This window comes from Tursiops truncatus, chromosome 5 (genome assembly GCF_011762595.2).
Source record: "Tursiops truncatus isolate mTurTru1 chromosome 5, mTurTru1.mat.Y, whole genome shotgun sequence".
In the NCBI taxonomy this organism is placed as follows: Eukaryota; Metazoa; Chordata; class Mammalia; order Artiodactyla; family Delphinidae; genus Tursiops; species Tursiops truncatus.
The window spans coordinates 42,676,688-42,703,239 of NC_047038.1; the positions used below are offsets into that span (position 1 = coordinate 42,676,688).

Genomic DNA, 26,552 nt, shown 5'->3' on the forward strand with positions numbered 1-26,552 from the left:
TTCCTCCTGAGAGTTCCTGAGGGATCCCCCTAGTTCCAGTGAGTCCTGCAGGAGTGCACCCCTCAGGCTGGGAAGGAGGCCTGAGCTTATCTTACTTGGAAGTTGGATTTCTTTTCATTTGTCCTGTTCTATTTAAGTTCCAATTAAATACTGAGCCAAAAGCAAATTATTGTTTCTTTTTGAGAGGTCATTTTGAATCAACTATGTTCAAAGTATCATAATTTGCTGGACATCCCAAGTTTCTTTTTCAAGAAGGTAGCTGGCAAAAGTACCCAAGGATTTTAACTTTACAATAATAATAATAGTAATAATAATAGTGAATGCATTCTGTGCGTTGATTCCACCTGGTACTTTTCCAAATGCTTGATGTGTATCAACGAACGTGCCTCACCCACCCACCAGGGCTGGAGAAGTGACTTTTTGTCATGCCCATTCTACAGATGAAGAACTAGAAGCTCAGAGGAGTTAGGGATCTGGCCCAAGACCATGAAGCTAGTAAAGCAAGGCAGGTTTCTGATCTAGGGGACCTGCCCCGGAGGCCACCCACGTGCACATGCATCCTGATGCTTCTTCGGGGAGAGAGGCGTCGCAGCAGCCTTAGCCAAGGAGGAGCTTCGTCACTTGGGTTTTTGCTCAGAGGATTCACTGTCAGGCCTCTCCCTGGAGCCTAGCTGAGTTGGGGTTGGAGGTCAGACCCCAGGGGCTGTCTCAGACCGGGCCAGAAACTGGGAGTCGGTAGAGGCAGTGGAAGAGGCTTAGGGAGTCCTGGTTGCACTGTGCTTGCTCTGAGCAGGGAATCGGGGCTTCCATTCCGTGGAGGCGACCCCACGACCAAGCACAGAGACCCAGCTCTTCCTTCCTGAGGTATGACCTTTAGCATGTTCCTCTACTCTCAGGTGCCTCACCTGAAGACAGGGGACAATGAAACTATCCTGCAAGGTGACTCTGGGCATTTATTTTTATTTTGAGCATTGAGGAAATAATATGAGTGAAGTGCCTATGTTGCGACTAGCACTTAGCAGGGGATCAAAAATAAGAACTTCTATTACTGTTGCTGTTTTCTTGCTACTGTTTAGAGAATGGTCTCCAAAGCAGAGTGAGTTCATCCCAGGGGTATAGGAAGAAAACATCAAGACTTCTACTTACATTTATTTTTAATCTCATCCTTTCCTAATTTAATTTTGTTTGATACATAATAAATAAACATACATATAATGAGCAAGTGCCCAAAAATGCTGCGATGAAAGCTTTGAAGACCATTGGACTAGTGGTGGACTGACGTTTAGACTTGTGGATAGATGAGGTGGGGGACAGAAAAAAAGGTAAAACGATAGTTTGCTCCGCATTTTCTAAGGACCCAGAGATAGGTTTTCCTAGGAATACTGGCATTAGTTGTTTTCTGTGGATGGGTTTGGGATGCAGCGTGTCCAAATGGCCACACGCTGGAAAATTAGCAGATTCAGGGATTTGGGGTGTTTTAGAGTGACATAATTATAAAACAAAAACAAGTCTCCACCTTTTATTGTTCATTGCCAAATTGCATCCTGACCTTCATGTCAGCAGCGGCCAGCTTCTCCTCTAGCCCACTCTGCTGAAGAAGCAGGCCCAGATGTCTTTTTGGAATTGCGGATCTGCTCAGTCACTCCCTGGCACGAGGTCTTCAGTGACCCCACCCCCTTGACCAGAACTCAAGCTCCTCTGAGACGTGCAGGGCTCTCCCGGCTCTCCCTCCTGCCCTCTGCTGACATTATCTCCAGGCACTGCTCCTGCCCTCGGCACCACTGCATTCTGGGTGTTTCTGTTTCCCACTCAGCACAGGCTGTTCCCTTGGGCAGACACACTTGCTCGTCCCATCACCAGCTCTTTCCTTCTCAATCTTCAGGAGGCAGTGCAAATGGAAAAGCCTGTTTTTCACCGCTCCATCTCAAGTCTATCCCCTTCCCGCCCTGCATTATTATCACAGGTGTTCTTTTCTTCACCGTGCTTACCATTCTCTGAAATCATCTTGTTCCGTCCTTTGTTGGCTGTTGCTGCCTGTTGCTCCCACTGACCCCACAGAGCCTCCTGAGCACCGGGCACAGGGAAGCTGTCAGCAAAGATCTGATCTATGAACAGATCAAAGAGTGAGGGAGTAAATGAAGTCACGTTGACTCAAGTGAACTTTTTAATTTACAAAGCACTTCCTCATACTTTACTTCATTTAATTCTCCCAAGACCCCAAAGAAATAGATATTACAATCACTTTTGTATGAAAGGAAAGGGTTCAAAGAAGCATCTGGTCCAAATTCACTCTGCTGATGAGCCCAGGAGCAGCTCCTCTGATTTGGGTACCACAGTCCTCGCAGTGTGTGAGGCCACGCGGGCGAGTTAGGTGTAGAATATCCAACATGATACTGCGGGTAAACGCATTCATCTTTCCCTTGGTCCTGCTTCCATCAATCAGTTTGGAGCATTTGCAGTTTCCAAGAACATAAGTAAAACCTCCGGTGGTGGTTTTCATTCACCAAATTGCGGTTTGAAACGTTCAGGTTGGCACTAATGAGGCTTGTATTTATTTATGAACTGTCTAGTGCCTACGTATAAAAAGCTTCCTGAGAATGTGCAGCCCAGGTACCCGGAAGACGAAGGCCTTTACATCGGGGCAAGACTGGAGGTGCCGAGAACCAACCAGAACATCATGGAGAACAGGTTGCTGGTGCAGGAGCCCGTAAGCTCTCAGCCCTGCTGCCTCATTGTAGCCCAGGAGGGATTCATGGATGCTCTTTATCCCATGGGCCATCACTGCAGCGTGGTACTCATTTCCTCCTGAGAGCGTCTGCACAGTGGTTCATTCTTCTTTTTTTTTTTTTTTTTTTCAATTTGTCCTCAATATGTTCAGTGGCCCTCAAACATCACACCCTCTCCTCTGCTCAAATCCCATCTTCTGCAAGCTGGAGTCAGGCTCCTCCTGTTAAATCCGATATTGGCAACCTTTTCCCAATTCACAGAAATTTTTAATCGTCCAAAGATAGAATGTTCTCAATTGTTTTTCTCCTTAGTGGCCTTTCTTAATTTTTGACAAATAGAAAATACATTTTTCTTAAACAATCCTTTAATTTTTTTCTTAAACTTTTTTTGAGGAGAGAAGGTTGAAAACTATATCTTAAATTAATTCTGGGGGCATTAGTGAAAACTCAATTTCTAATGGAAACAGAGACTTTAAAATATTTACCGGGCAGGGGGAAGGTGCATGAAATACGTATGTTGACAGAGAATTTCCCTGCAAACGCTGTTTATTTTGTAAACCATTTTCTGTCCCTCTGCTTGATCCCCAGGGGAGGAGATGGTTCGGAGATGATGGAAGAATCCTAGCACTGCCAAACCCCATCAAGCCATTTCCTTCAAGACCACCCATGCTGACACAGGAGCAAGACATTAAGGCAGAACTCGAAACACTGTATAAAAAGGTAAACCTCCCTCCCCATTTTTAATACATAAATTTGCTTGAAAGTGCTTTGCTTTTTGAATAGATTGGAATGATGAATTTGCAACATCCTATTTTGACTTTTTTTTTAATAATTCACTATCTTACACATGCAAAGCAAACAGCAGGCATATTATATAAGAGTGAGTCTCCTGCCCTCACCAAATCCCTTCTTAAACAAGGAATGAGTTTCCCAGGAAGGAATGGCTAGGTCAGCGTCTTTATTCACATAACCAGGTTAGCTACCCTGATTTTTTTTCTTTTCTCTCTGTCATCTCACATACACTCCAGGATTATTTCCCCCTCATTTTCTCTTTATTATATAACTGGAAATTTTCTATCCTTGCGAATCCTTTTTATGGTATGTTCCTCAGCTCTGGTACCACGCTGCCTGATTTGAGTCCTGGCCCTGTCACTCACTGGGCGAACTTGGCTCTCCCCGTCTCTGTGCTGCGATTTCTCCATCTATAAAATGGGAGTAATGATAGCATCTGCCTCCTGGGATTGTTGTGCAGATGGTTAAGATAATACATAAAAGTGCTTCAAACAGAGCTCAGTGAGGGCTGGCTGGTGTTGAATAGACAGTTGTCTGCTTTCAAATTTAATTATATTGCTCTTGCTTTCCTGAAATGTCCAGCAAGGATCACCTCCTTCAGAAACTCGTGTAATTATTTCAACACTGCTAGTGTGAAAGAGAATAAGGGGATATAAGATCATTCTATATAGCTATAGAGAGGCATGTTGAACAGGGAAGACACAGGCCCAAGTCAGAGAATCTGAGCAGTTGGGTGTCCTACTGGGTTGTGCTTCGGGAAGCTCCCTTGACCACTCTGGAGCTGTTTCCTTAATTGAAAAATCTTCATCATCTCTACCTCATACAATTTTTGTGAGTATTGAGGTGATGTATCTGTTTGCACTTTTTTTTAATGAATTTCTATAAAATATTGCTATTACAGACAAATAGTAATGAGTGACTACTTTGTGCAGAAATGTGACCCTGGGAGTAGGTTTACAAAACAAGCATAAACCGAAGTCCTAGTCCATGCGGGATTTATCATCTACTTGCTTATATGACAAAGATACATGATATAATTAGTGATCCAGACAATATCGTCTTATGCACGTGTAATAATCCATCACCTTATCTCTTCATCCATCCAACCATTTCAGCAAGAAACACTGATATAATGAAGCAAAAAAATAGGGTTAAAATTAGAAAATAGAAGAGTAATTACTATGGAGAGTAGGATCTTGAGGGAGCCAATTAAGATTAATCTTATATGTGTCCTTTAGAAGTTCTGAACTAATTGGGAAATGCACAGGAATCAGAGAGGGATGCAGGTTTCAGCTGCAACTAAGGATAAAGCTGGACAGCAGAATGCTGCTTGGACACAAGACCAATTGGGCTTCCGGCTCCATCTCCCAAGAGTTCTGTCCCCCCATCCAGAGAAGGGCCCCAATGAGTTCACCACGTGGACTGCCATGGAGAACCCACGGGGCCAGTGAGCAGGCTCTCGGGAGAGAGCTGAGAAGGGACAGCCAGAGGCCACCGGTTACTCTGCCCAGCCAAGAATTTGGACCAATGGATCTTGGGCTCCAGTTGACTCTCTAATCAAGCAGTCTTCCTTCTCTTTTGGGAAGGAGCCAGTGGGGATGCGAGAGTGGGGAGAGCACAGAGAGTTTCCCCCCAATACTTTTGAGAGGGGAGACCTTCCTATCTTGTGCGCAGAAACAGGAAAGTAGAGGAAAATAATAGTTCCACTACGAGGGGCTGGTCATCCTGCATCACAGAGCAAAAGTTAGAGAAGGGAGAACTCTAACGGGGCTGAAGTCTTCCAAGGTCATTTCATAGAAAGTTAGGCTTCAAACATAGCAAAGCATAGAGACTCTGTCAGCGTGCCTAAGAAAGAAGCAAAGGTTATATTAGAGGTTATAAAGAGGTAGGAATAACCTCTTTGTTTCTCCGCCCTCTTTGTTTCCTACCTCTTTGTTAGTCCTACCTCTTTGTTTCTCCATAACAGGTTGCCTATTAATTTCACTGTTGATTTGTATACCTCAGTCTTTTTTTTTTAATGTGTTTATGGAACTTTCTAGTAATTCAAACAACAATGCATTTCTTTCAGAGTTAGTTTTTTACAGTTCTATTGATTTACTAACTTTCACCTTTTCTTACATTTATTCAGGTCTGTCTGATGCCAAAACCCATTTTTTCTCCTCTCTGTTCCATGTAATAGGCTTGCCTTTAAGAAACAGTGTTAAATGCATATGACCTATATTTTCAGTCTAATGTCCAAACATACCTTATATCTGGGAGTTTTGACATGATGCAGGAGCAGAGAAATAGATAAACAGGCAGTGATTGTTTTATTCATAGATCATTAATCTATCTTCGCTCTCCTTCCTCCACTACCCTGAGAGTAACAAAGGGCAAATACTGTTTTATTCCTCTTCTAACCCTCGCACTTGGCAGGAAGCCTGGCATGTAGGAATGCCTTAGTAAAAGTGTGAATCGAATATCATTTAAATGACTTAGTTGAGCTGAATGAATCTAGAAGAAATTCCTTGTTTTCTACTCCTCTCCTTAACTCGGCTGTCTCTCCTATAAAACAGTAGCCCTCTCGGAGCCTGGCTTCATCCTGGCAACTAAATGATGGAAAACCAAATCGGTATGCTAGATCAGGAATTGGCAATTGATGAATTTACACTTCAGAGCTCTCAGGTCTGATGCTAACCCAGCAGGACTGACCAAACCCATCCTGGATGGGAGTCAAGCCCGGCTCTTCTTTGATTAGACTGCCAATTCAAATGAGGGAGTGTATGTCCTCCTATTAGATAAATTAAGAGGCTTATTTAGAAGGGAGTTGGTATTCAGCCCTCCTTCTTTGAACATTTTCCTTAAATACAGAGGGAAAAGAAGTAGTTTTTAAAAGCGAAATATTCTGCTGCTACTAAACTGAGATTCTTTTTTAGAGACCATTAAAGATAGAGAAATGCAAAAAGATTAGATATTGTGCAAAGAACAAAGTTAAACCTCAAATGAGAAAGATTGCAATTTAATACCTCGTAAGAAGTAACTAACCCAAAAATAAAAAGTAAAAATTCCAAATGAGACATTGCAGGTAAAACATAAACAGTATTATGCAGTTTGCTTAAGCATAATAGCAAAGTAAGTTTAGGGTTGCTGAAAGCTGTTCCAACAGCCTCCTTCCTCTCTCCCTCCCTCCCTCCCTCCCTCCCTTCCTTCCTTCCTTCCTTCCTCCTGCCTTCCATCCTACCTATCCTCCTGCCTTTCTTCTTTTCTTTTTAATTCTTTCCGTCCTCAACTGAGTCTACTATATTCTTAGTTGCGCTAAACTCTGGAAACTCAGAGGTAGCAACATTCAAACTTGGCCTTAGAGAGACTTTGTGCCTAGTGGGGGGAGACAGAAATGTCGTCAAGTGTTAAAGGCACAGTGATTAGAAGTCAACATGGCATTCCCAGGGACATATGTGTAGCTGCCTCCTCTTTTTTCAAAACTGCACACTAATCTGAGGAATTTAGCATAATTCCAACCTCCTTGTTCATCACAACATGATAAAACTATCACTTTCCCCTTCCACTATTCTCAGCCATTTTTCACAGAAGCATTGGTCCCCTACTGTGTAATGAGCACTGCAGTAGTCAGCACTCTTTGGGTTGCAAGTGACAGAAACCCACTGCAAACTAGCTTAAGCAAAGAGAGAACTTGGTGGCTTACAAAATTGGGAAGGATCTGGAGATAAATCACAAAATGAAGGAGGGGCTTTAGGAACTAGGACTCTGGGACCGGGGACTCTGTGCCAGCAGGTGTCTCTCTCTGCCTCTCTTTCTCCTGGTTCTCCTTGAATGTTGACTGGTCTCCTTCTCTCCTGTTGTAGGCAGGCCAGAATTCTCCATGTGTTAGGACCCTTGATAACCTAAGCTTAGAAACTCCAGAGGAAAGGGATCATATCTTTCCCCAAGGTTCACATTATCAACACCAAGGACAAACTAGTCAGTTTTAAGTGGGACATATGCCCCCCCACCAACCTCATGTCGTAGAGATACACCCAGAAGATGGAGAATGAGAAAGCTTCCCAGAGAAGACCAGAACAACAGCTATAGAATCTACTGCAGGCTCTGGGCTGGATTCAGGTTCTGTTGCTATTATTTTCCCAGGACAAATATAGAAACTTTTATTTTAATTCCACCAATGATTGTTCTTTTTCTGTCCAACCTTAAAAATTCTGTCTCCATCGGCAAGCAACTCTGAACACACTGAGAACATCAGCAGATAATCCATGTACATCACCTCTGATAGTTTGCGTTTTCAGTTTTCCACTGAAGACTGAAGAATCAAATCAATTTCAAAATTAAAATAATATACCTTATAAATATTATTTATTTTTAGGAGAAAGTTTTTGTACTGTTTTCATGATAGTTTTCAGAAAAGAAAACAGATACAACAGAAAGAAAGACAAGAGACTAGGGGTCTTTCTCCCTAATAGGAAGAGAGTTGGGGGTCTTTTGAGCAGTCTAACCCAATGCCCACCAGGAGTCCTGGAAGCTTTTTCACTTGGTTGAGCTGAGCTGAAGGCAGAGACCAGCAGCAATCATTTAAACATGGGCTAATGAAGATTTGGGGGAGGAGACACGAAGTACAGCTGACCTAGGTAACATTAGGACCATACTACCGACATTACTTACTCATACTAAGAAGAGTACAAGATGGAACCTGAGGGCCACACCCTGAGCGACTTCAGAACTCTGCAACCCATGGTAAGAGGAACAGCAAAGCAAGGACCAGCCGGAGCCAGACAATTACAGAGGAACTTTCCGTCAGGTCTGTGAATTGATGTTGAGTGGTACACATCTTTGTGAGGTGGGAATTTTTAAATTCATCCAGGTGGTCAGTGTGACAGTAAGACACAGAGTCACCACATGAAGATTAAAAGCCTCTAACACGAATGCAGGTTATAACTGGATACTTTTGCTTGAATGAAAGAAAAGAGATGGGCCTCCATTGTTGCGGTGTGACGTGTAAGGATATTAATCTCAAAATTAGGACTTTCATAAGGTACAAAATATTGGAATATGACCCCTGTTGGGATGGGCTTTCCTCCCTGTAAATCCAAATGGAAGCTCAATTCAGCATATTTTGGAAGGTACTGAGGTATAGTCAATGCACTCTTATTCAAGCATAGCATATTTGTAAACACATCCCAGTTTTACAAGAACATTTTTTAAAAATGAAAAATCTATAGGTCTTCTCATCAAAAAGACAGACTTAATGTTATTTTATAGAAAAAACTTGTTCTTTTATGAAAACATAGGGTACACTGTACAGGTGTCCTGTAGGAAATCATAAGTTCTAAATATACATTAATTGTCTACTAATTCAGGGGAAAATAAGTATGAAATTGAATGGCTAAAAGGAAATATACTCATATATCCTTACTCGTGAATACTGGTACAAAGCAGGCAACAAGACAACCCAACAACAAATTTACTGGTAAATGAAGACTCGTGTATATGCTTTACTGTAAGTGCAAATACTGGTACTATTTCAATGACTAATAGTAACTGAAAAGCAGATCACACTATATAACATGAGAATACATTTTTGGACATGTTACTATTTCAATGACTAATAGTAACTGAAAAGCAGATCACATTATATAACATGAGAATACATTTTTGGACATGTATACATATACATACACACAGTGTGGCCTGTTTTCCATACTTAGTCTGACGGGGAGAATGTTAGGATCTTGTGATGCAGGATTCTAACTCTGGAGCCCCCTCTTCCAGTTTCCATCCCTCCCTCTGCACATCTCAGACTTCATCCTTCCTGCCCCAAGTTATAAAGATCACACCCCATTTTTCCCCTTTCAATCTATTGCTGCTCGCAGACAGGCCTCACTACGTTGTAGGCAACCAAAAATCTCTATGGAATTGTTGCAGGAAGGGGGACCCCTTCCAGGGCCCAAGCATGGGCTCTTGTCTAATGGCCAGCAGTTCCCTAACAGAATGGACCAGGTGATATGTGTGAAGTGCTTTATATGATGCCTAGTGACCTACAAAATGCCAGCTGGATCTTTTTCCTCAGCCTCCCATTTGTACGATAAAGAGATAGAGGCACGGAGATGTGTAGTGACTTGCCCAAGGTTCCAGAGCAAGTTAGAGGTGGAGCCACAGCTAGAATCCAAGGCTTCTGACCCCAGTTCAGCATCTTTACATAATACCATGAAGACGAATTAAATGAAGAGATTCCTGAACACGTGACCCGCAATTAACATCGGATAGATCCTTCACTTCTGACTAGAATATTTGCAGCTTCCAATTTACCTCATAACTTATAAATAATACATTTGGGCCACATAATCTTTTCTAGATAACATAAATAGCTTCCAAAAACTCCTCTCTGCAAAGGGGAGGATCGAGTGAATTGTGTCAAACCCCACATCCTGACTGTAGTCAATGTCTATGACAAGGAGAGAACATGAAGACACAAAATCAAAAAGGTGTCCTCCCCACCTTGGAGCTCTGCAACCTCCAAAACTAGTCACCTACAAGCAGCAGTGATCAACATAGAATATCTTGATGAGTTTAAGGAAGAAAAACAGAGATTTATCTGATACACTGTACACCAAGTGATCCAGGAAAGTCCCAGTGGAAACTTCCACTCCTGTTTTCTACACACTGAGCTGCCCCAACTGTCTCTTCCTCTGTTATTTTGCAGACTGACTTTCTTCTTCCCAGGAAAACTAGGTGCCCGCCTGAAGCTCGGTTCAGTATGTTACTCTCTGGCTGTTGTCTACAAACTAAAAACTTCTCCACGTGGAGAGTATATCTATGATCCAAATAATGATCAGTTTGGATTAGAATCTATGCTTCTCTCATTAAAAGAATTTCAAGGTCACCAGCTGCAAAGCCCAAGATTTCCAGGAAATGGGATAGTCGCATGACAAAGATTAGGGCAATGACTCAGTAGAGATAAACCCTAAAAGACCTAGGAAAACAAGATTGAAATGATTTCTTTTCTCACTCCTTGTCCTTCATTTTACTTTTCAAGTGTTCAGAAAAGGGCAGGCCCCTAAAACCCCAAGGAACAGGGAATGGAGCAAGGTTCTCCTGGCTTGATTAGGGTAGGAAATATTTTGCATCTGACTTTTCCCATTGCACATCAGATCAGTATCTAGGAAGTGCTTTAACTGTGTTTCCCCTACACTCTGCTCTCTTTGGCAGGCAGTAAAATACATCCACAGAAGTCAGCATTTGATTGGATCTGGAGACCCTCCTGGACATTTCCAACTGGACATTGATATTTTGGGGTTAATCTTCACACATCATCCCTGTTTTAGCCGAGAGCATGTTTTGGCAGCCAAACTGGCCCAGTTATATGACCAGTACCTTGCAAGACGCCAGAGACACAAGGCACAATTTCTTACCGACAAGGTACCCGTGATCTCTTCCATGCCAATTGTTGAGGGGGTTGGTTCTCCTGAGGAGCCCAAACAACAAAAATACCTTCTAGCAGCAAATGCTCGTGTGCTTCCTTCATGTTCCCTCTGTCTAGGATACGATGTGTTGACCTACCTAGAGGCAAAAGAAAGGATACAACCATGTACATTTAACCTGTACAAATTCAGTGGCACACACTTGGTTGAAAGAACGATTCCTGCAAACAGAGCAAGGGATCTCGCCCACTGGCAGTGGGTAGCTGTGTCTTGCTTACGTGATCTCATATGATGAGACCATTCATGGCCTGAGAATCTCTGTGTCCTTAGAGACATTCTCATTGTTATATGTAATTTACCCTAACATGGTACCTAAACAAGTCAGTTGTTTCAACGTAAGGAAATGTCTACCCATTTTGGATTTACTTCTAATGTGACACTGTCCCGTGGGATCTCCATGGGTAGTTTTGACTATAGACAACTTTTGCCCTGACTTTAAAACCTTACTACCCAAATAAGAGATAACGCCACAATATCTCCTCCTATAGGTCTATAATTTTATGCTCTCTTTATATCACAAGAATGTCGTTATATGTCCAGGCCCCAGAGAGACCCCCACCCCACCTTGAAAGAAAACTTGTTTCTGAGACAGTAGAGTAAAAGTAGCATCTGTCATGAGCAGCTGGGTCTGGGCCACAGAACAAGGATGGACACACACAGTTCTTTATTATTCCCTTTTTTTTTTTTTTTTTAATAGAAGCAACAGCTGTCTGTCAAAATTCACTTCAGTGAAAGCATGGAGACGGCTGGATGCTTGCACATCCCTTCACAGGTTGCTGACATCATTTTGCCCTGGAGAAGTGGGTGGGTCCAAGCCCATCACTTGTAGTAAGGAGTAGAGCTTCTAACTCAGATCTTGTATCCATATCTTTTCTAGCTCCAAGCTCTAAGAAATGCTGTTCAGATGGGCCTTAACCCAGCAAAAACTCCTAAGTCTCTTGAAACAACCCAAAAAACCATCAATGAGTATAAATCTGAAATTCGGTGAGTAAAATCTATAACTACTGCTTTTTTTCCCCTGTACACATTGAGAGTTTATTTTTTCAGAGTTTTTCTGAATGCACTGCATACATTAAGCCAAATGAAATAACGATATATGTCGATCATATTAACACCAAATTTGAAGTCCAAGAAATGAAAGAAGACGGGAGGGCGCACAGGGGGAATAGGGTAACTTGCACACTCTGCTAGTGTAAACAAATATTGCTACAGCCACCACTTCAGAGAGCAGCCTGTCCAGAGACGAGCAAGGAGTTGAAAATGCCAGCAGACTAGGACCCGGCAATTCTGCTTCAGACACATGTACTCCAAGGAGCTGTGTGCACATGTGCACTGGACATGTGTGCAAGCATTTCACAGCATCACTTACAAGAGTAAGAAGCTAGAGATAACCCCACACCAGAATGAACCCATCTGCTTCAATCTTTAAATGAACGTCCCTCCCACAGTGAGAAGGACCAAATTAGATCTGCGTATATCGTGGATAAAATAGTGTTGAATAAAAAAATCAGTTGTAAGAGGACACTTGCTGTGTGATACAGGTCACAAGCCCTAAAGAGCATCTGAAACAATACTCATGTGTTCCAAGTACGCACATGTGTGTTACATACAGACGGAAAAGACACACATGCCAGTTTCTTCCTCCAGGGAGGGAGAGAAGGGGATGGAATGGAGAGGTCTTCAAATGGAACTCTAACATTGCAAAACAAACAAACAAAAATTCTGAGTAAATGTGAAAAAATGTTAGTAAGTGTCATATTATTTATTATATGTGCTCTTCTATATCTTGAAATTTTTCATAATTAAAATTCAAAAATTAAAACCCTGATCATTGCCAAACAATAAGGAAACATACAATGTAGAATGTGAACATTTATTCTAGAGTCCTATTTCTCAGGGAAAATCATGGGTAACAGTTTTTTGCTAGTTCTTCCACATATATATACATGTGTGTATACATATATATACACAGATGTGTTTATGTGTATACATTTTACTTTTTTAAAGAATCACATTGCATTTACCACCTTGCAGCTTGCTTTTTTATGTAAAATGCATCTGAGACCTTTTCCTATCATAGTACATCTAGGTCTATATCATTGTTTAAGAGCTGACATTATATAGATTTTACATTCCCCATTAATAGGTATTTGTATTATTCCTATTTTTTATTACTTTAAGTTGTACTCTAACACTCCTGTATGTATATATTTGCGTACCTGTATAAGTATTTCCACAGAATAAATTCTTAGAACAGGAATTAATAAATCAAGAGGTTTATCATTTTTAATTTTTATTGGAGTATAGTTGATTTACAATGTCATGTTATTTTCTGCTGTACAGCAAAGTGAATCAGTTACACATATACATATATCCACTCTTTTTCAGATTGTTTTCCCATATAGATCATTACAGAGTATTAAGTAGAGTTCCCTGTGCTATCCAGTAGGTCCTTATTAGTTATCTATTCAAGGAATTTAAATGTATACTTTTCTCTTCACAATCTGCCCTTGAGTTGGAAATTCTCCTACCAAAGTGAAAATTAGTGATGTTTGTATACTATAGTTGTAAAAGTGTGAGGAGTATGTTTAAAAATGAAAATTCTTATTTATGTTAAAAGAAAAGCACATTGCCTCCTCCTCGTGAAAGTAATTTTTGTTTTAGTATACACTGAGTAAGAAAAAGTGACAAAAAGCTACTCTGGATACAATGAAGGTTTGATATGGAATTGCATTTATTAATCAGTATTTGAGAAACAGTAGCAGAATCGTGTGTGAGTCCTACAGACCATGCCAGGTGGACCCATGGATCGCAGACCCATTGCAAACATCCTGCCACCCCTGGAGATGGAAACCACTGAGATTCAGCATTTCTGATGCAGTGAAAGAGTGGATTTTAGTCCTTTACTGACTTTTCACATGGTGGAAAAGCAAATTCTAAGCAGATGGTCTGTTCCTGGATATCTCATCAAGCGGACCTGTTCCCTGAAGCCCCCTGGGAGCTGCTGATGAGCCAGCTGCCTTGGAGCCCACCCCTGGGTATCTGATAGGTCCCAGGTTGGGGCAGCTAACCTCAGCCAGTGACGCATTTTCCATCTTATTTTCCGTAAGTGGCATCATGACCACATTGCTCGTCCTCTGCACTGGAACCAGGCTGTATTAAGAAAGGAAACATGGGTGTTCGTGCAATACAGGGGAACACTTTATTTAACCCTCTCCTGGATCTTCACCCTCACATATGCTCAATCTTGAACAAATAACAAGTCTAGGATCTCAGATCCCCATCCAGCTACCACTTTATCCCTGTATTTCCCTTCACAGCCAAACTTCTGGCAAATATTTACTAATAAGTATTTTAAATGTAAATTTGGTAAGTACTGCTGTCTCTACTCCCTCCGCTCCCCTTCACTGTCCAGTCTAGCCTCTTTCCTGCGCCCACCTTTGCCCTGAGGCTGATCTTGCCACAGTCCTGGGGAACCTCCGTGTTGCTAAGCAGAAGGGGACCTCTCAGCCCCCCTGGTACTTGGCATTGGGCACTGTCCCCACAGGGTGCCACACACCACCCTCTCTCAGACGCCCTCACCCCTCTTCGGCCACCTGTCCTTCCCACTATCCTTTGCCTAATCTTCCTTCTTTGCCCAGCTTCTAAATGTTCAGAGTTCCTCCCAGGATTTTTTTATTTTTAATCTTTTGTTAATCTGCATTTTCTCCTGAGATGAATCCAGTCCTGTGGTTTTAAATATCATCTAGATGCCAATGTGGCTCCCAAAGTTTCACCTCTGGGCTGGACTCCTTTCCACACTCCAGACCCCATCTACATCAGGCTTCAGAAAAGTGTTACCCTTGGGCGTCCCTGGTGGCGCAGTGGTTGAGAATCTGCCTGCCTATGCAGGGGACATGGGTTCGAGCCTTGGTCTGGGAAGATCCCACATGCCGCGGAGCAACTGGGCCCCTGAGCCACAACTACTGAGCCTGTGCGTCTGGAGCTTGTGCTCCGCAACAAGAGAGGCCACGATGGTGAGAGGCCCGTGCACCGTGATGAAGAGTGGCCCCCGCTCGCCACAACTAGAGAAAGCCCTCGTACAGAAACTAAGACCCAACACAGCCAAGAATAAATAAATAGATTTAAAAAGAAAAAGAAAAGTGTAACCCAGCTCCCTAATCATAGTTGCCTTTTCCTCTTCCTCCATAGTCTGGCAACAATCTAATTAAATATTCTTTCGTGATTCTTTGCTTCTCTAGCTCATAGGTCAAATTTTACTTGCTAAGCGTTCTTTTTAGCATTTCTGAGAAACTATCTTGTCAGGGACTAAAAAAGGAAGTAGAAAATATATCAGAAAGGCTTAAGGTGTCATATAACTCGTAAAATAATTTTATATTGCAGTGTTTTTTAAAGGAGGCAGGAGAGATAGCTGCTAAAGGCATAAGAGAAGAACAGATCACTAGGTAATGACAGATAATATTTGTGGACCACTTACCAGATGTCAGACATGGTTCTAGTATTAATTAACTCGTTTACTCCTCCCAACAACCCTGTGAAATAAATTCTGTTATCATCTCTACTTTCAGATAAGGCATGGAGAAGTAAAATAGTTTGCCCAAGGCCGGCTAGAACCAAGATTTAAATCTGGGTATCTTGGTTCCCACATCTGTGCCCTTAACCAGAATGCTTTACTGCTCCTCAAGAAGAATGTTTCTTATTCTAGTTCATTGCCTCCTAGCTTTTCTAAGGTCTTCCGAGAGTCCCAAATCTTGGCTACCCAACCACTAACTGGCCATCAGCTTCTACCAGCTTCCTTTTCCATGACACCAACTGAATGATCAGAAACCTAGACCTCTGTGTTTCTCTGCACCATCTCCAGACTAAGTCATCACAAGTACAACCAACTTCCAGACACAGGCCTTCCTTCTGGAGTTCAGGAGGTGATGATTCATGAAACACTGTGCCTATGGTTTCCTAGGGCACTCTGTCAGTCATTTATCTATGTGTCTGTCTCCTGAGCCAAGCTATAAACTCCCTGAGAACAGAGACACCTACTATCTCCTAGGAACCACTTCTGAATCCCCTGGAATGACACCTGATACTTGCTCAAGAAAAAAAAAATCTAATTAATTAACTAACTAATGGCATAATAGAGTACATTTGGCTATTATTTGTAGAGGGGGCTTAAAGTAAGGCATTACATAATTCCCAAACACTTTAAATAATATCAATCACAATGAAAGCATTTTCAAAAGAAGCCTCTTCAAAGCAAGCCAGAAATATCGCTAATCTAGTCAGCACTGAAAACTCACCAAGGGATGTAGTAACATTACTTCATCTCCTAAAGGTAGGACTGGTGACTAGTGTTAACACAGGCAGACTTTAATATACTTGTTAACTGGGGCAGCAACATAATTTCCTGTTTATCATAGTTTAGTCCATGAGAACTACGTTTACTGGGCCCCTTATTTTTATAATTTCAAAAGTGGCTGTTTAAGATTGCACAGTATTAATGAGAATTTTAAATGGTAATTTAGTTTAATTGAAGTCAGATTCTACTAGAGAAAACAAAATCAAATAACCTATAAAAACAGACCAGCATCCTATTGACTTCAAATTTGCATTCATATTTTTGGTTTTCTAGTACTAAAGAAATATCATAGCTGTGAAATTAACTATACAATCACTATAGCATTATTAGTTTCTTTTCCTAATTTGCAAACACACCTAAATAACTTTTAAATATATATCCATGTATTATATCTTGTAGGCAAACAAGAAAACTGCGTGATGCTGAACAAGAAAAAGATCGAACATTGCTTAAGACCATCATAAAAGTCTGGAAAGAGATGAAATCCCTTCGAGAGTTCCAGAGGTTTACAAATACACCCTTGAAACTTGTTTTGAGAAAGTAGGCTTTTTTCAAAAATTGTTTTATTGGGTTATATCATGCATGGGGGAAATGTATTAAACATAGATACAATTTTTTAAATAATTTTAAAAATAATAATTACAAATGAATAACCATGTGCAACTCCCCAAGTTAAGAGCTAGAACATTACTAGTATCTGAGCATCCCCCATGTTCCTAACCCCAATTACATTTCCTCTGTCCCAGAAGTAACCATTTTCTTGACTTTTATGATCAGCGTTTCCTTGCTTTTAGTTAATAGCTTTGCCATCTATGTGTAATCTCTAACACTTAGTCTAATATTGCCTGTATCTGACTTTTCCATAAGTGAAAGTATATTGTGTGTATGCTTTAGTGAACACACACCTGTTTCTTTTCTTCAATACCACTGGAGATCATCTCCTTTTCGGCACACAGTTGTAGTTAATTCTCTTTGCTCTATAACACCTCATTATATGAATATAACAAAATTTGTCTATTTTACTGTTGATTGACATTTGAGTTGATTCCATTTTTCAGCTGTTATAGACAGCACTTCTTTTTTTTTTTTTTACATTTTAAAAGAATGAATTGTATTTCTCAAAATTGTTATAAAAATGTTACTCAGTTTTCAAGTACAATTCATCATTTCTTAAGTGCCCACTCTGTCATGCGTTGTGCTAGACTCTTGGGCTACGCTGATGAAGGAGATAAACATCATCTCTTTCCTCCCAGAGCTTCCAGTTTGGGAGTGAAGGGGACACAGACAATGAAATCAGACGGCACTTTTATAGACGTTTTTGTATGTGTCTTTTTAGGGTACGTGTGCCTAAGTTTTCCAGAAATATACCTGGAAGTGGAATTGTCGAGTCTTAGGGGATGTGCTTCTCCAAATACTTATACGCTGGTTGCAGACACTTTTCCAGAGTGTTTGTGCTGACTTTCAGTTTGACCAGTGTTCCTATGGGTCCACGTCACCCATATCAGCCCTATCACCTGATGTTGTCAAACATTCACATTTTGCCAATCGGATGGCGTGTTTTAATTTATATTTCTTATGCATGAATTGGCCATTTTGAATTCCTCTTTTTCAAAGTGTCTGTTCAAGACTTTTGCCAATTTTTGAACTGGATTGTTTGTCCTTTTATCTTTTCCATTATTTGTAGAAGTTTGGTATATATCCTGAACATGAGACCTTTGTCGATGTGTGTTGCAGAAATCTTCTGTAGTTGTCTTTTTAGTAGTTTGCTGCTTTTTGAAGAATAGTAATTCTTAATTTTAAAGAGGTAGAATATATTAGTCTTTTCTTTTCTGATCAGTGCTTTTTGTTTGAAGAAATCCTTCCCCTGAATCAAGTAGATATACTACTATATTGTCTCCTGTAATCTTCATATTAATGAAGATTAATCTTTCAAATTCCAAATTCAATTTGGAATTGATCTTTGTGTGTGGTGTGGAGAAAGTATGCTTTGATAATATTTATGCAGTTGAACTGACTAGACTTTGGTACATAATTAAGAGTACAGTTATCACAACACAACCATGTTCTGCCTATTAATTCAAGAGCATCGCTGCTGCTGGTTTTGGTCCCTTCCTGTTTGTTTCATCTGCATAAGTGATGTGCCCATACATCTACAGGAAAAGTGACACATGAGGGCAATTATCTGATACTGTGCTTTGAAAACAGTCAGTTTTTAGCCAAAGATAGCTGCAAATTGTGATGCTGGGGGGTTGTAATTATCATAAAACTGAGAAAACATTCTGCAGTTTCCAGGACAAACACAAGACTGTGCTTTATGAGGGCAGGGATCTTGTCACCACTGGGTATCTGGTCCCAGACAGCACACCTGCCATGTAGTATCTGCTCAATTAATATAAAATATATAATATAATATAAAAACAAATTCAGATAGTCTGTACCACAGAAATCGTGGATGTCTTCCAGAAATCCCAGTGTTTTGGCTTCCATATTCCATCTTCCAGGCCATCCCTTCCATCCAGAAGCAGAACATAAATAGTTACAAGATTGTTTTCTCCTTCCTTCCTTAAGTTTAGGATAAACAAAAATTTATAGGAAATTTACCGTTAAGGTCACCTCTAGGTTACAAACTTCCTTTTTGTGATACTTCACATCACTTCCACCCATAAGTAGCTGTGTCCTAAATTCTTTTGGAGTGCCCTTTCTTCACATTCTTGATTCATCTAGCTACCTTATGATACAGCATTATTTCTTCCTGCAAAAATATTTAAATTTCAACTAGTTTATTCATGCCTCTGATTAACAAGGAGAAAAGCGAATGAATATATATCAGAGATGGAACATAACTTGGGGGCCAAATTTCTCTGATGTTTATAAATTTCAGGTGTTTCCCAAGTGATTTCTTCAGTAGTAGCTTTGTAAGAGTCTGCGCCTTGGGGGCCTGTTAACTGCTAACCCACCAGGCCACACGTGTACATATGCAAACATTGGTCAGCTCTAGGCTAAGTTTCTCTAAAAAGGAGCTGGAACTTTAGGAGAGTAGAACTTGCAGGCCAGACCATACTGATCGCATTAGGAGATAAGCACAGGGGATGGGTTGAAACAACTCTGAAGTGCTGGGTGGGATGTGCTGGATACCATGCTTGCCCTCCCTCACCCTCCTGGGGAGTCACACTGCCCATCCGCATGTAAAGGGCTCTGCAAAGCCCTTTACAAAGCAACATGGAAACTTCACATTTGTTCAATCTTGTGTTGATTTGGCCACAGCACCTTTTTTTGGAGGGCACCTCATAGAACCAGAACTCTACAGAACACACTGCGGGAAGCACTGCTCTGGGTCAGGCTGAACATTAATGCACTGTCAGCAGAATCATCAAAGAAAAATTCAAATTGTCAATCCAAAGTCAAAAAAGTAGCTTCAGGGATTTGGTAGCAGCATAATGAAGTGGTTCCTCAGAGACCTGAAGAATTAACAAAATAACTACAATGAAACTGCTGCCTCTGTCAGCTGAGAATTTGCAGGCACTGTGTCAGGGTGCCATCTGGATCATCTAACTCAGCGTGGCTTTGTGGCTTAGTGTAAACAGATTGGGCTCATATTCCAGCTCTTCCATCCACCAGCTGTGTGTTCTTGGGAAAGTTACTTAACCTCTCTGTGCTGCAGTCTCCTAGTGTATAAAATGCTGAAGGTAACAGTATCTGCCTCACACGGTTGTGAGCTCACCTGTGCAAAGCTTGTAGGAGAGGAGCTGCCACACACAAGCCCAATACAGGTATTTGCTGCTATTACTACTCTATCACTTAATTTCAAGAAATAACTAAGGTGCTATAAATTATTTTAAAGGGAAAAAGTTGACCAGAAAGCTGATGAAGAAGCATATGAAGCAGAAATTCAGGCCGAGATAAGTGAATTGTTGGAAGAGCACATGGAAGAGTACGAACAGAAGATCGAGGAATACAGACGTGCACAGCAGCAGTGGAAAGCCTGGAAGAAAGCCCAGGTCTGTAAACAGCCTTGAACAGAGCTGACCTGGGGGACAGGAAGGGTCTGGGTAGAGGCACCTTGAGACAGGAGGAGGGAAACTGGGCACACAGACTGGGGTCCCCTGCCTGCTGTGCTCTGTCTCCCTCCCAGCCCCCTCGCTAGGGGACAAAAGGATGAGAGAATGAACTGATTAATGCACTTGTTGAAAAAGCCACCCAGCCTGCTGATACCAGAGAAAGGTTTTTCCAAAAATAGTTCTCTGTATCATCCTGGGGCTGTTTGAATGAACCAGCAATAACCTGGTAATCGCTCATGTGCCTGTCAAGCTCTGTGATACGTATTTTACTATTTTACATGGCTTACCCTATCTAATGTAGGGTATTGGTGCTTCTGGGCTTCCCCCAGAAAATTATATAACTTTATACCTTGCAAAACTGGGACAATAAGTAATAAGTAATCCAGGGACAATAAGTAATAGATCAAGGTGACCTGCAGTGTCAGTTGTATTCACAAGCCTTACTTTAATTTCAAGATGTATCCTTGGGATTTCCCTGGTGGTCCAGTGGTTAAGACTCTGTGCTTCCACCGCAGGGGGCACAGGTTCGATTCCTGGTTGGGGAACTCCCGCATGCTGCGTGTGCAGCCAAAAAGAGATGTATCCTCGGTCTTTAGAGCCAATACTAATGAGCAGATGAATAGTTAACTTTTTTAAGCTCTCTCTAGGGACCAGGCACTGTGGTAAGTTCTTTCCAGACATTACCTCATTTCAAGAGACCTGGAAAAAGTTTCCTGTAATTGTTCCCACTTTGTAGACGAGAAAACTGAGGCATGGACAGGTCAAATGGCTTAGTGAGCTGCCTGAGTGCACACAGCTGGTTGAGGTGGAGGTGGGTTTGCATCCACGTCTATCTGATTCTGAAGACTGTGCTTTTTAAAGAAATTCCAAAATTCCTGTTTGACATAAGGTTGCCTCTTACCCAACAGAGGGCCAAAAAGAAGAAAAACAAACAAGCAGTCGAAGAACATCCTGATGAGATGAAGGAGCCAGATCCCGGGGAGGAGCCTGTGAAACCTGTCCCTCCAGAGCCCACAGATCGGGCTGTGATAGAGCAACAGGTGAGGGAGAGAGCAGCCCAGAGCCGGAGGAGGCCCGGGGAGCCCACGCTGGTCCCAGAGTTGAGCCTTGCGGGGAATGTGACACCCAACGACCAGTGTCCCAGGTGAGCAGATGCTCCAAACATAACTGAGGTTGACATGTGACACACACACTGCACCATGTGGAATGTACATCTCCTGACTGACATGGAATGATCAGGAGAATCATGAAGTCTCTGTAGATATTTATTAGGTTGGACGATATGAAATTGCAGGTATTTGTCCCGATTTTGGCGATTTCATATGGTTCACCCGCCCAACGCATCGCCATTGGCCACTCAGGAGCTCATTACCAGAAGCTGCCTGTAGGGGACACTCTGCACAGTGCCTGCCTGCATGGCTTCTAGTTCGGAGTCTTTATCTGTAACCTCAGTGTATCTTTTTTGTCCACTGCTGGCACACCCCCTGTCCCTGGCACAGATACCCAGATCTCTCCTTGGCCCTTGATTTCAGCTGCTCCTAGGCCACCTGCTGTCTTTGAAGGCCTCACAGAGCCTCCCAAAGGAACTGTGGATATTCCCTATAGTTTGAGATAAAGTCAAGGCCATCTGAGGCCATCTGAGGCCCTCCAGATCTGGTAGAATTACATCTCTAGTCATTCATACGTGATCCCTAAAAGTTATATAACGTTTATAAATCTATACATATAATAAGTTCATAAACACACATATATATGTTCATCTTTTTTTTAGAAATTTGTAATTTAATAAAAATATTTTAAGTTTGCTATTTATTTCTTTCCTATACTTTACAGAGATGGGTCTCAAAGTGTAACCCCAGGACCAGCACCATCAGCATCCCTGGAGAACTTGTTGGAAATTCTCAGGTTCTCCTGAGACCTGCTGAATCAGAAATTCTGGGTTAGGGCCCAGAAAACTGTGTTTTCACAAGGTTTCCAGGTGATTCTGATGCATGTTAAACCATACTGTTATCTACTAAAGGAAATATATTGAAATAATTATTACCACCAGATCCCAGGCCTAATACTCCAGTACCCAGAAGACCTATCATGAACACAGGGAATATCTCAGACTTGAATCTTCAATACTCCACCATAGAAAGTGAGAAGTCAGCATCAGAGATATTAGGATGCAGGGGTTAACCAGGATGTCTTTATAAGACCCCACAATCTTCTTAGTTTCAAACTTCTATTAATATGCTAATAACTTACTTCTACACCGTAGCTCCCTGTGCATTTTCATGTATTCTCTCAACTTCGTAGCATTCAGATGCTATACATAAGTAAACTGTTCCCCAGCACTAAATTAGCTACTTTCAGGCCACAAATACCATACCGTATAACTTTGTTATGAACATTCAAAATATGTGACTTTGAGCATGTTTTTTAAAGGGAAAATTTAGGCTTGATTTTACAATCCTTTATGGTGAGTCCCATTTTGACCAAGAATGTATACCTCAGTCTGAAGTTTCTGAGTTTTCACTAGGCTTGGGGACTATAAACCAGATTGCCCCAAGCCAATGATTATAAGCCACCCTCTTCATCAGGCCATCAGGTCAAAGAGGGCCATGCAGAAGACGGAGGTGTTTTAGGTCTGTTGGTGGCATGAGGTTGCAGTATTGGGAATAAGCCTTTTAAAAACCCTGAATGAAGTCTTTGGGGGTCTTGGATATTTCTCAAGATTTGTTGTTAAATGTCTTTTATAGAAAAAAAAAAAAATTCAAGTCAACTGAGCAATTTCATGCCTGGGATGGGCCTAAATTATGGAGAGGTAGAAAGTTAAAACTACCCACTCAATTTAATGAGTACAGAATTTCTATTTGGGATGATGAAAACATTCTAGAGAAGGATAGTGGTGTTGGTTGCACAACATTGTGAATGCACTTAATGCCACTGAATGGTATACTTAAAAATAGTCACAATGATAAGTGTTATGTTGTGTCTATACATCATAATATAAAAAAGAAAAACAACTACAACCCAAAAAACCCTGAGTGTGTTTTAGATTTTTATGTTCTAACCTTTTAATTTCCTTAACAAACTTGAGTTGCTATTGGCTTAATCAATAACTGGAATTTGTAGTGGGCATCTCTGCAAATATGTACAATAAAATTAAAGACCGCTCTTGAAGGTTTTGGTTTTTTTAACTTCGTGGCTATAAGAATGATATGCTTCGAGAGACCTTCAAGATGGCAGAGGAGTAAAACGTGGAGATCACCTTCCTCCCCACAAATACATCAGAAATACGTCTACATGTGGAACAACTCCTACAGAACACCTACTGAACGCTGGCAGAAGACCTCAGACTTCCCAAAAGGCAAGAAACTCCACACATACCTGGGTAGGGCAAAAGAAAAAAGAAAAAACAGAGACAAAAGAACAGGGACAGGACCTGCACCTCTGGGAGGGAGCTGTGAAGGAGGAAAGGTTTCCACACACTAGGAAGCCCCTTCACTGGTAGAGACAGGGGGTGATGGGGGGGAAGCTTCGGAGCCACAGAGGAGAGTGCAGCAACGGGGTGCGGAGGGCAAAGTGGAGAGATTCCCACACAGAAGATTGGTGCCAACCAGCACTCACCAGCCTGAGAGGCTTGTCTGCTCACCCGCCGGGGCAGATGGGGGCTGGGAGCTGAGGCTCGGTTTTCAGAGGTCAGATACCAGGGACAGGACTGGGGTTGGCTGCCTGAACACAGCCTGAAGGGGGCTAGTGCGCCACATCTAGCCGGAAGGGAGTCTGGGAAAAAGTCTGGAACTGCCTAACAGGCAAGAGACCATTGTTTCGGGGTGCACGAGGAGAGGGGATTCAGAGCACTGCCTAAACGAGCTCCAGAGATGGGTGCAAGCCGTGGCTACCAGCGCGGACACCAGAGACGGGCATGAGACGCTAAGGCTGCTGTTGCAGCCACCAAGAAGCCTGTGTACGAGCACAGGTCACTATCCACACCTCCCCTCCCGGGAGCCTGTGCAGCCTGCCACTGCCAGTGTCCTATGATCCAGGGACAACTTCCCCAGGAGAACGCAGGGCGCGCCTCAGGCTGTTGCAACGTCACGCTGGCCTCTGCCGCTGCAGGCTCGCCCGGCATCCGTACCCCTCCCTCTCCCCCGGCCTGAGTGAGCCAAAGCTTCCAAATCAGCCACTCCTTTAACCCCCTCCTGTCTGGGTGAAGAACAGACGCCCTCAGGAGACCTACAAGCAAAGGCCAAAATTTAAATTTGGGGCCAAATGCAAAGCTGAACCCCAGGAGCTGTGTGAACAAAGAAGAGAAAGGGAAATTTCTCCCAACAGCCTCAGAAGCAGCAGATTAAATCTCCACAGTCAACCTGATGTACCCTGCATCTCTGGAATACCTGAATAGATAACGAATCATTGCAAAATTGAGACGGTGGACTTTGGGAGCAGCTGTAGACTTGGGGTTTGTGTTCTGCATCTAATTTGTTTCTGGTTTTGTATTTATTTTAGTTTAGTATTTAGAGCTTATTATCACTGGTAGATTTGTTTATTGATTTGGTTGCTCCCTTCCTTTTTTTTTAATATATATATCTTTTTCTCTTTTTGTGAGATGTGTACGCTTCTTTGTGTGATATTGTCTGTATAGGTTTGTTTTTACCATTTGTCCTAGGGTTCTGTCTGTCCTTTTTTATTTTTTATTTTTTTAGTATAGTTTTTAGCACTTGTTATCATTGGTGGATTTGTTTTTTGGTTTGGTTGCTCTGTTTTTTCTTTCTTTCATTTTCTTTTTTTCTCTTTTTTATTACTTTTTTATTTTTTACTTTAATAACTTTTTATTTTATTTTATTTATTTATTTCATTCCTTGTTTCCTCTTTTTTTCCATTTACTTCTAAGCCATGTGGCAGACAGGGTCTTGGTGCTCTGGCCGGGTGTCAGGCCTGTTCCTCTGAGTTGGGAGAGCCGAGTTCAGGACATTGGTCCACCAGAGAACTCCTGGCTCCATGTAATATCAAACGGCAAAAGCTCTCCCAGAGATCACCATCTCACTGCTAAGACCCAGCTCCACTCAATGACCAGCAAGCTACAGTGCTTGACACCCTACGCCAGAAAACTAGCAAAACAGGAACACAACCCCCCGCATTAGCAGAGAGGCTGCCTAAAAGCATAATAAGGTCACAGACACCCCAAAACACACCACCGGATACAGTCCTGCCCACGAGAAAGACAAGATCCAGCCTCATCCACCAGAACACAGGCACCAGTCCCCTCCACCAGGAAGCCTACACAACCCACTGAACCAACCTTAGCCACTGGGAGCAGACACCAAAAACAATGGGAACTATGACCTGCCCTGCAAATAGGTGACCCCAGACACAGTAAGTTAAGCAAAATGAGAAGACAGAGAAAAACCCAGTAGATGAAGAAGCAAGGTAAAAGCCCACCACACCAAAAAAATGAAAAGGAAATAAGCAGTCTACCTGAAAAAGAATTCAGAGTAATGATAGTAAAGATGAGCCAAAATCTTGGAAATAGAATGGAGAAAATACAAGAAAAGTGTAACAAGGACCTAAAAGAACTAAAGATGAAACAAACAATGGTGAACAACACAATAAATGAAATTAACAATTCTCTAGAAGGAATCAACAGAAGAATAACTGAGGCAGAAGAAAGGATAAGTGACCTGGAAGATAAAATACTGGAAATAATTACCACAGAGCCCAATAAAGAAAAAAGAATGAAAAGAATTCAGGACAATCTCAGAGACCTCTGGGACAACATTAAACACACAAACATGCACATTATAGGGGTCCCAGAAGAAGAAGAGAAAAAGAAAGGGACTGAAAAAATATTTGAAGAGATTATAGTTGAAAACTTCCCTAATATGAGAAAGGAAATAGTCAATCAAGTCCAGGAAGCACAGAGAGTCTCATACAGGACAAATCCATGGAGGAACACATCAAGACACATATTAATTAAACTATCAAAAATTAAATACAAAGAAAAAATATTAAAAGCAGCAAGGGAAAAACAACATGCAAGGGAATCCCCATAAGGTTAACAGCTGATCTTTCAGCAGAAACTCTGCAAGGCAGAAGGGAGTGGCAGGACATATTTAAAGTGATGAAAGGGAAAAACCTACAACCAAGATTATTCTACTCTATCTCATTC

At 41.7% G+C, this 26,552-nt stretch overlaps 1 protein-coding gene and 1 long non-coding RNA gene across 19 annotated transcripts in view; one reads left to right on the forward strand and one right to left on the reverse strand.

Annotated features, from left to right (window-relative positions):
* Positions 1-16,742, reverse strand: part of LOC109548856 (uncharacterized) — a 103,284-nt gene extending 86,542 nt beyond the window's left edge. Inside the window, exons 1-2 of the long non-coding RNA XR_012331942.1 lie at positions 14,056-16,742; positions 10,916-11,063 (exon numbers count right to left, since the gene is read on the reverse strand). This is a non-coding gene — a long non-coding RNA (uncharacterized lncRNA). The remainder of the gene's footprint in view (positions 1-10,915; positions 11,064-14,055) is intronic.
* CC2D2A (coiled-coil and C2 domain containing 2A) overlaps positions 1-26,552 on the forward strand; it is a 137,612-nt gene that overhangs the window by 45,579 nt on the left and 65,481 nt on the right. For 17 of the 18 annotated variants that reach the window (XR_012331936.1, XR_012331935.1, XM_073805077.1 and 14 more), the window contains 8 exons: positions 2,571-2,707; positions 3,315-3,446; positions 10,713-10,922; positions 11,682-11,756; positions 11,862-11,968; positions 16,737-16,877; positions 20,179-20,335; positions 21,304-21,539. Coding sequence is in view for 16 of the 18 variants with exons in the window: in XM_073805077.1 (XP_073661178.1) it covers positions 2,571-2,707; positions 3,315-3,446; positions 10,713-10,922; positions 11,682-11,756; positions 11,862-11,968; positions 16,737-16,877; positions 20,179-20,335; positions 21,304-21,539 (1,195 nt within the window). In the remaining 2 variants the exon portion in view is untranslated. The remainder of the gene's footprint in view (positions 1-2,570; positions 2,708-3,314; positions 3,447-10,712; positions 10,923-11,681; positions 11,757-11,861; positions 11,969-16,736; positions 16,878-20,178; positions 20,336-21,303; positions 21,540-26,552) is intronic. The other variant, XM_033856860.2, reaches the window with a different exon arrangement.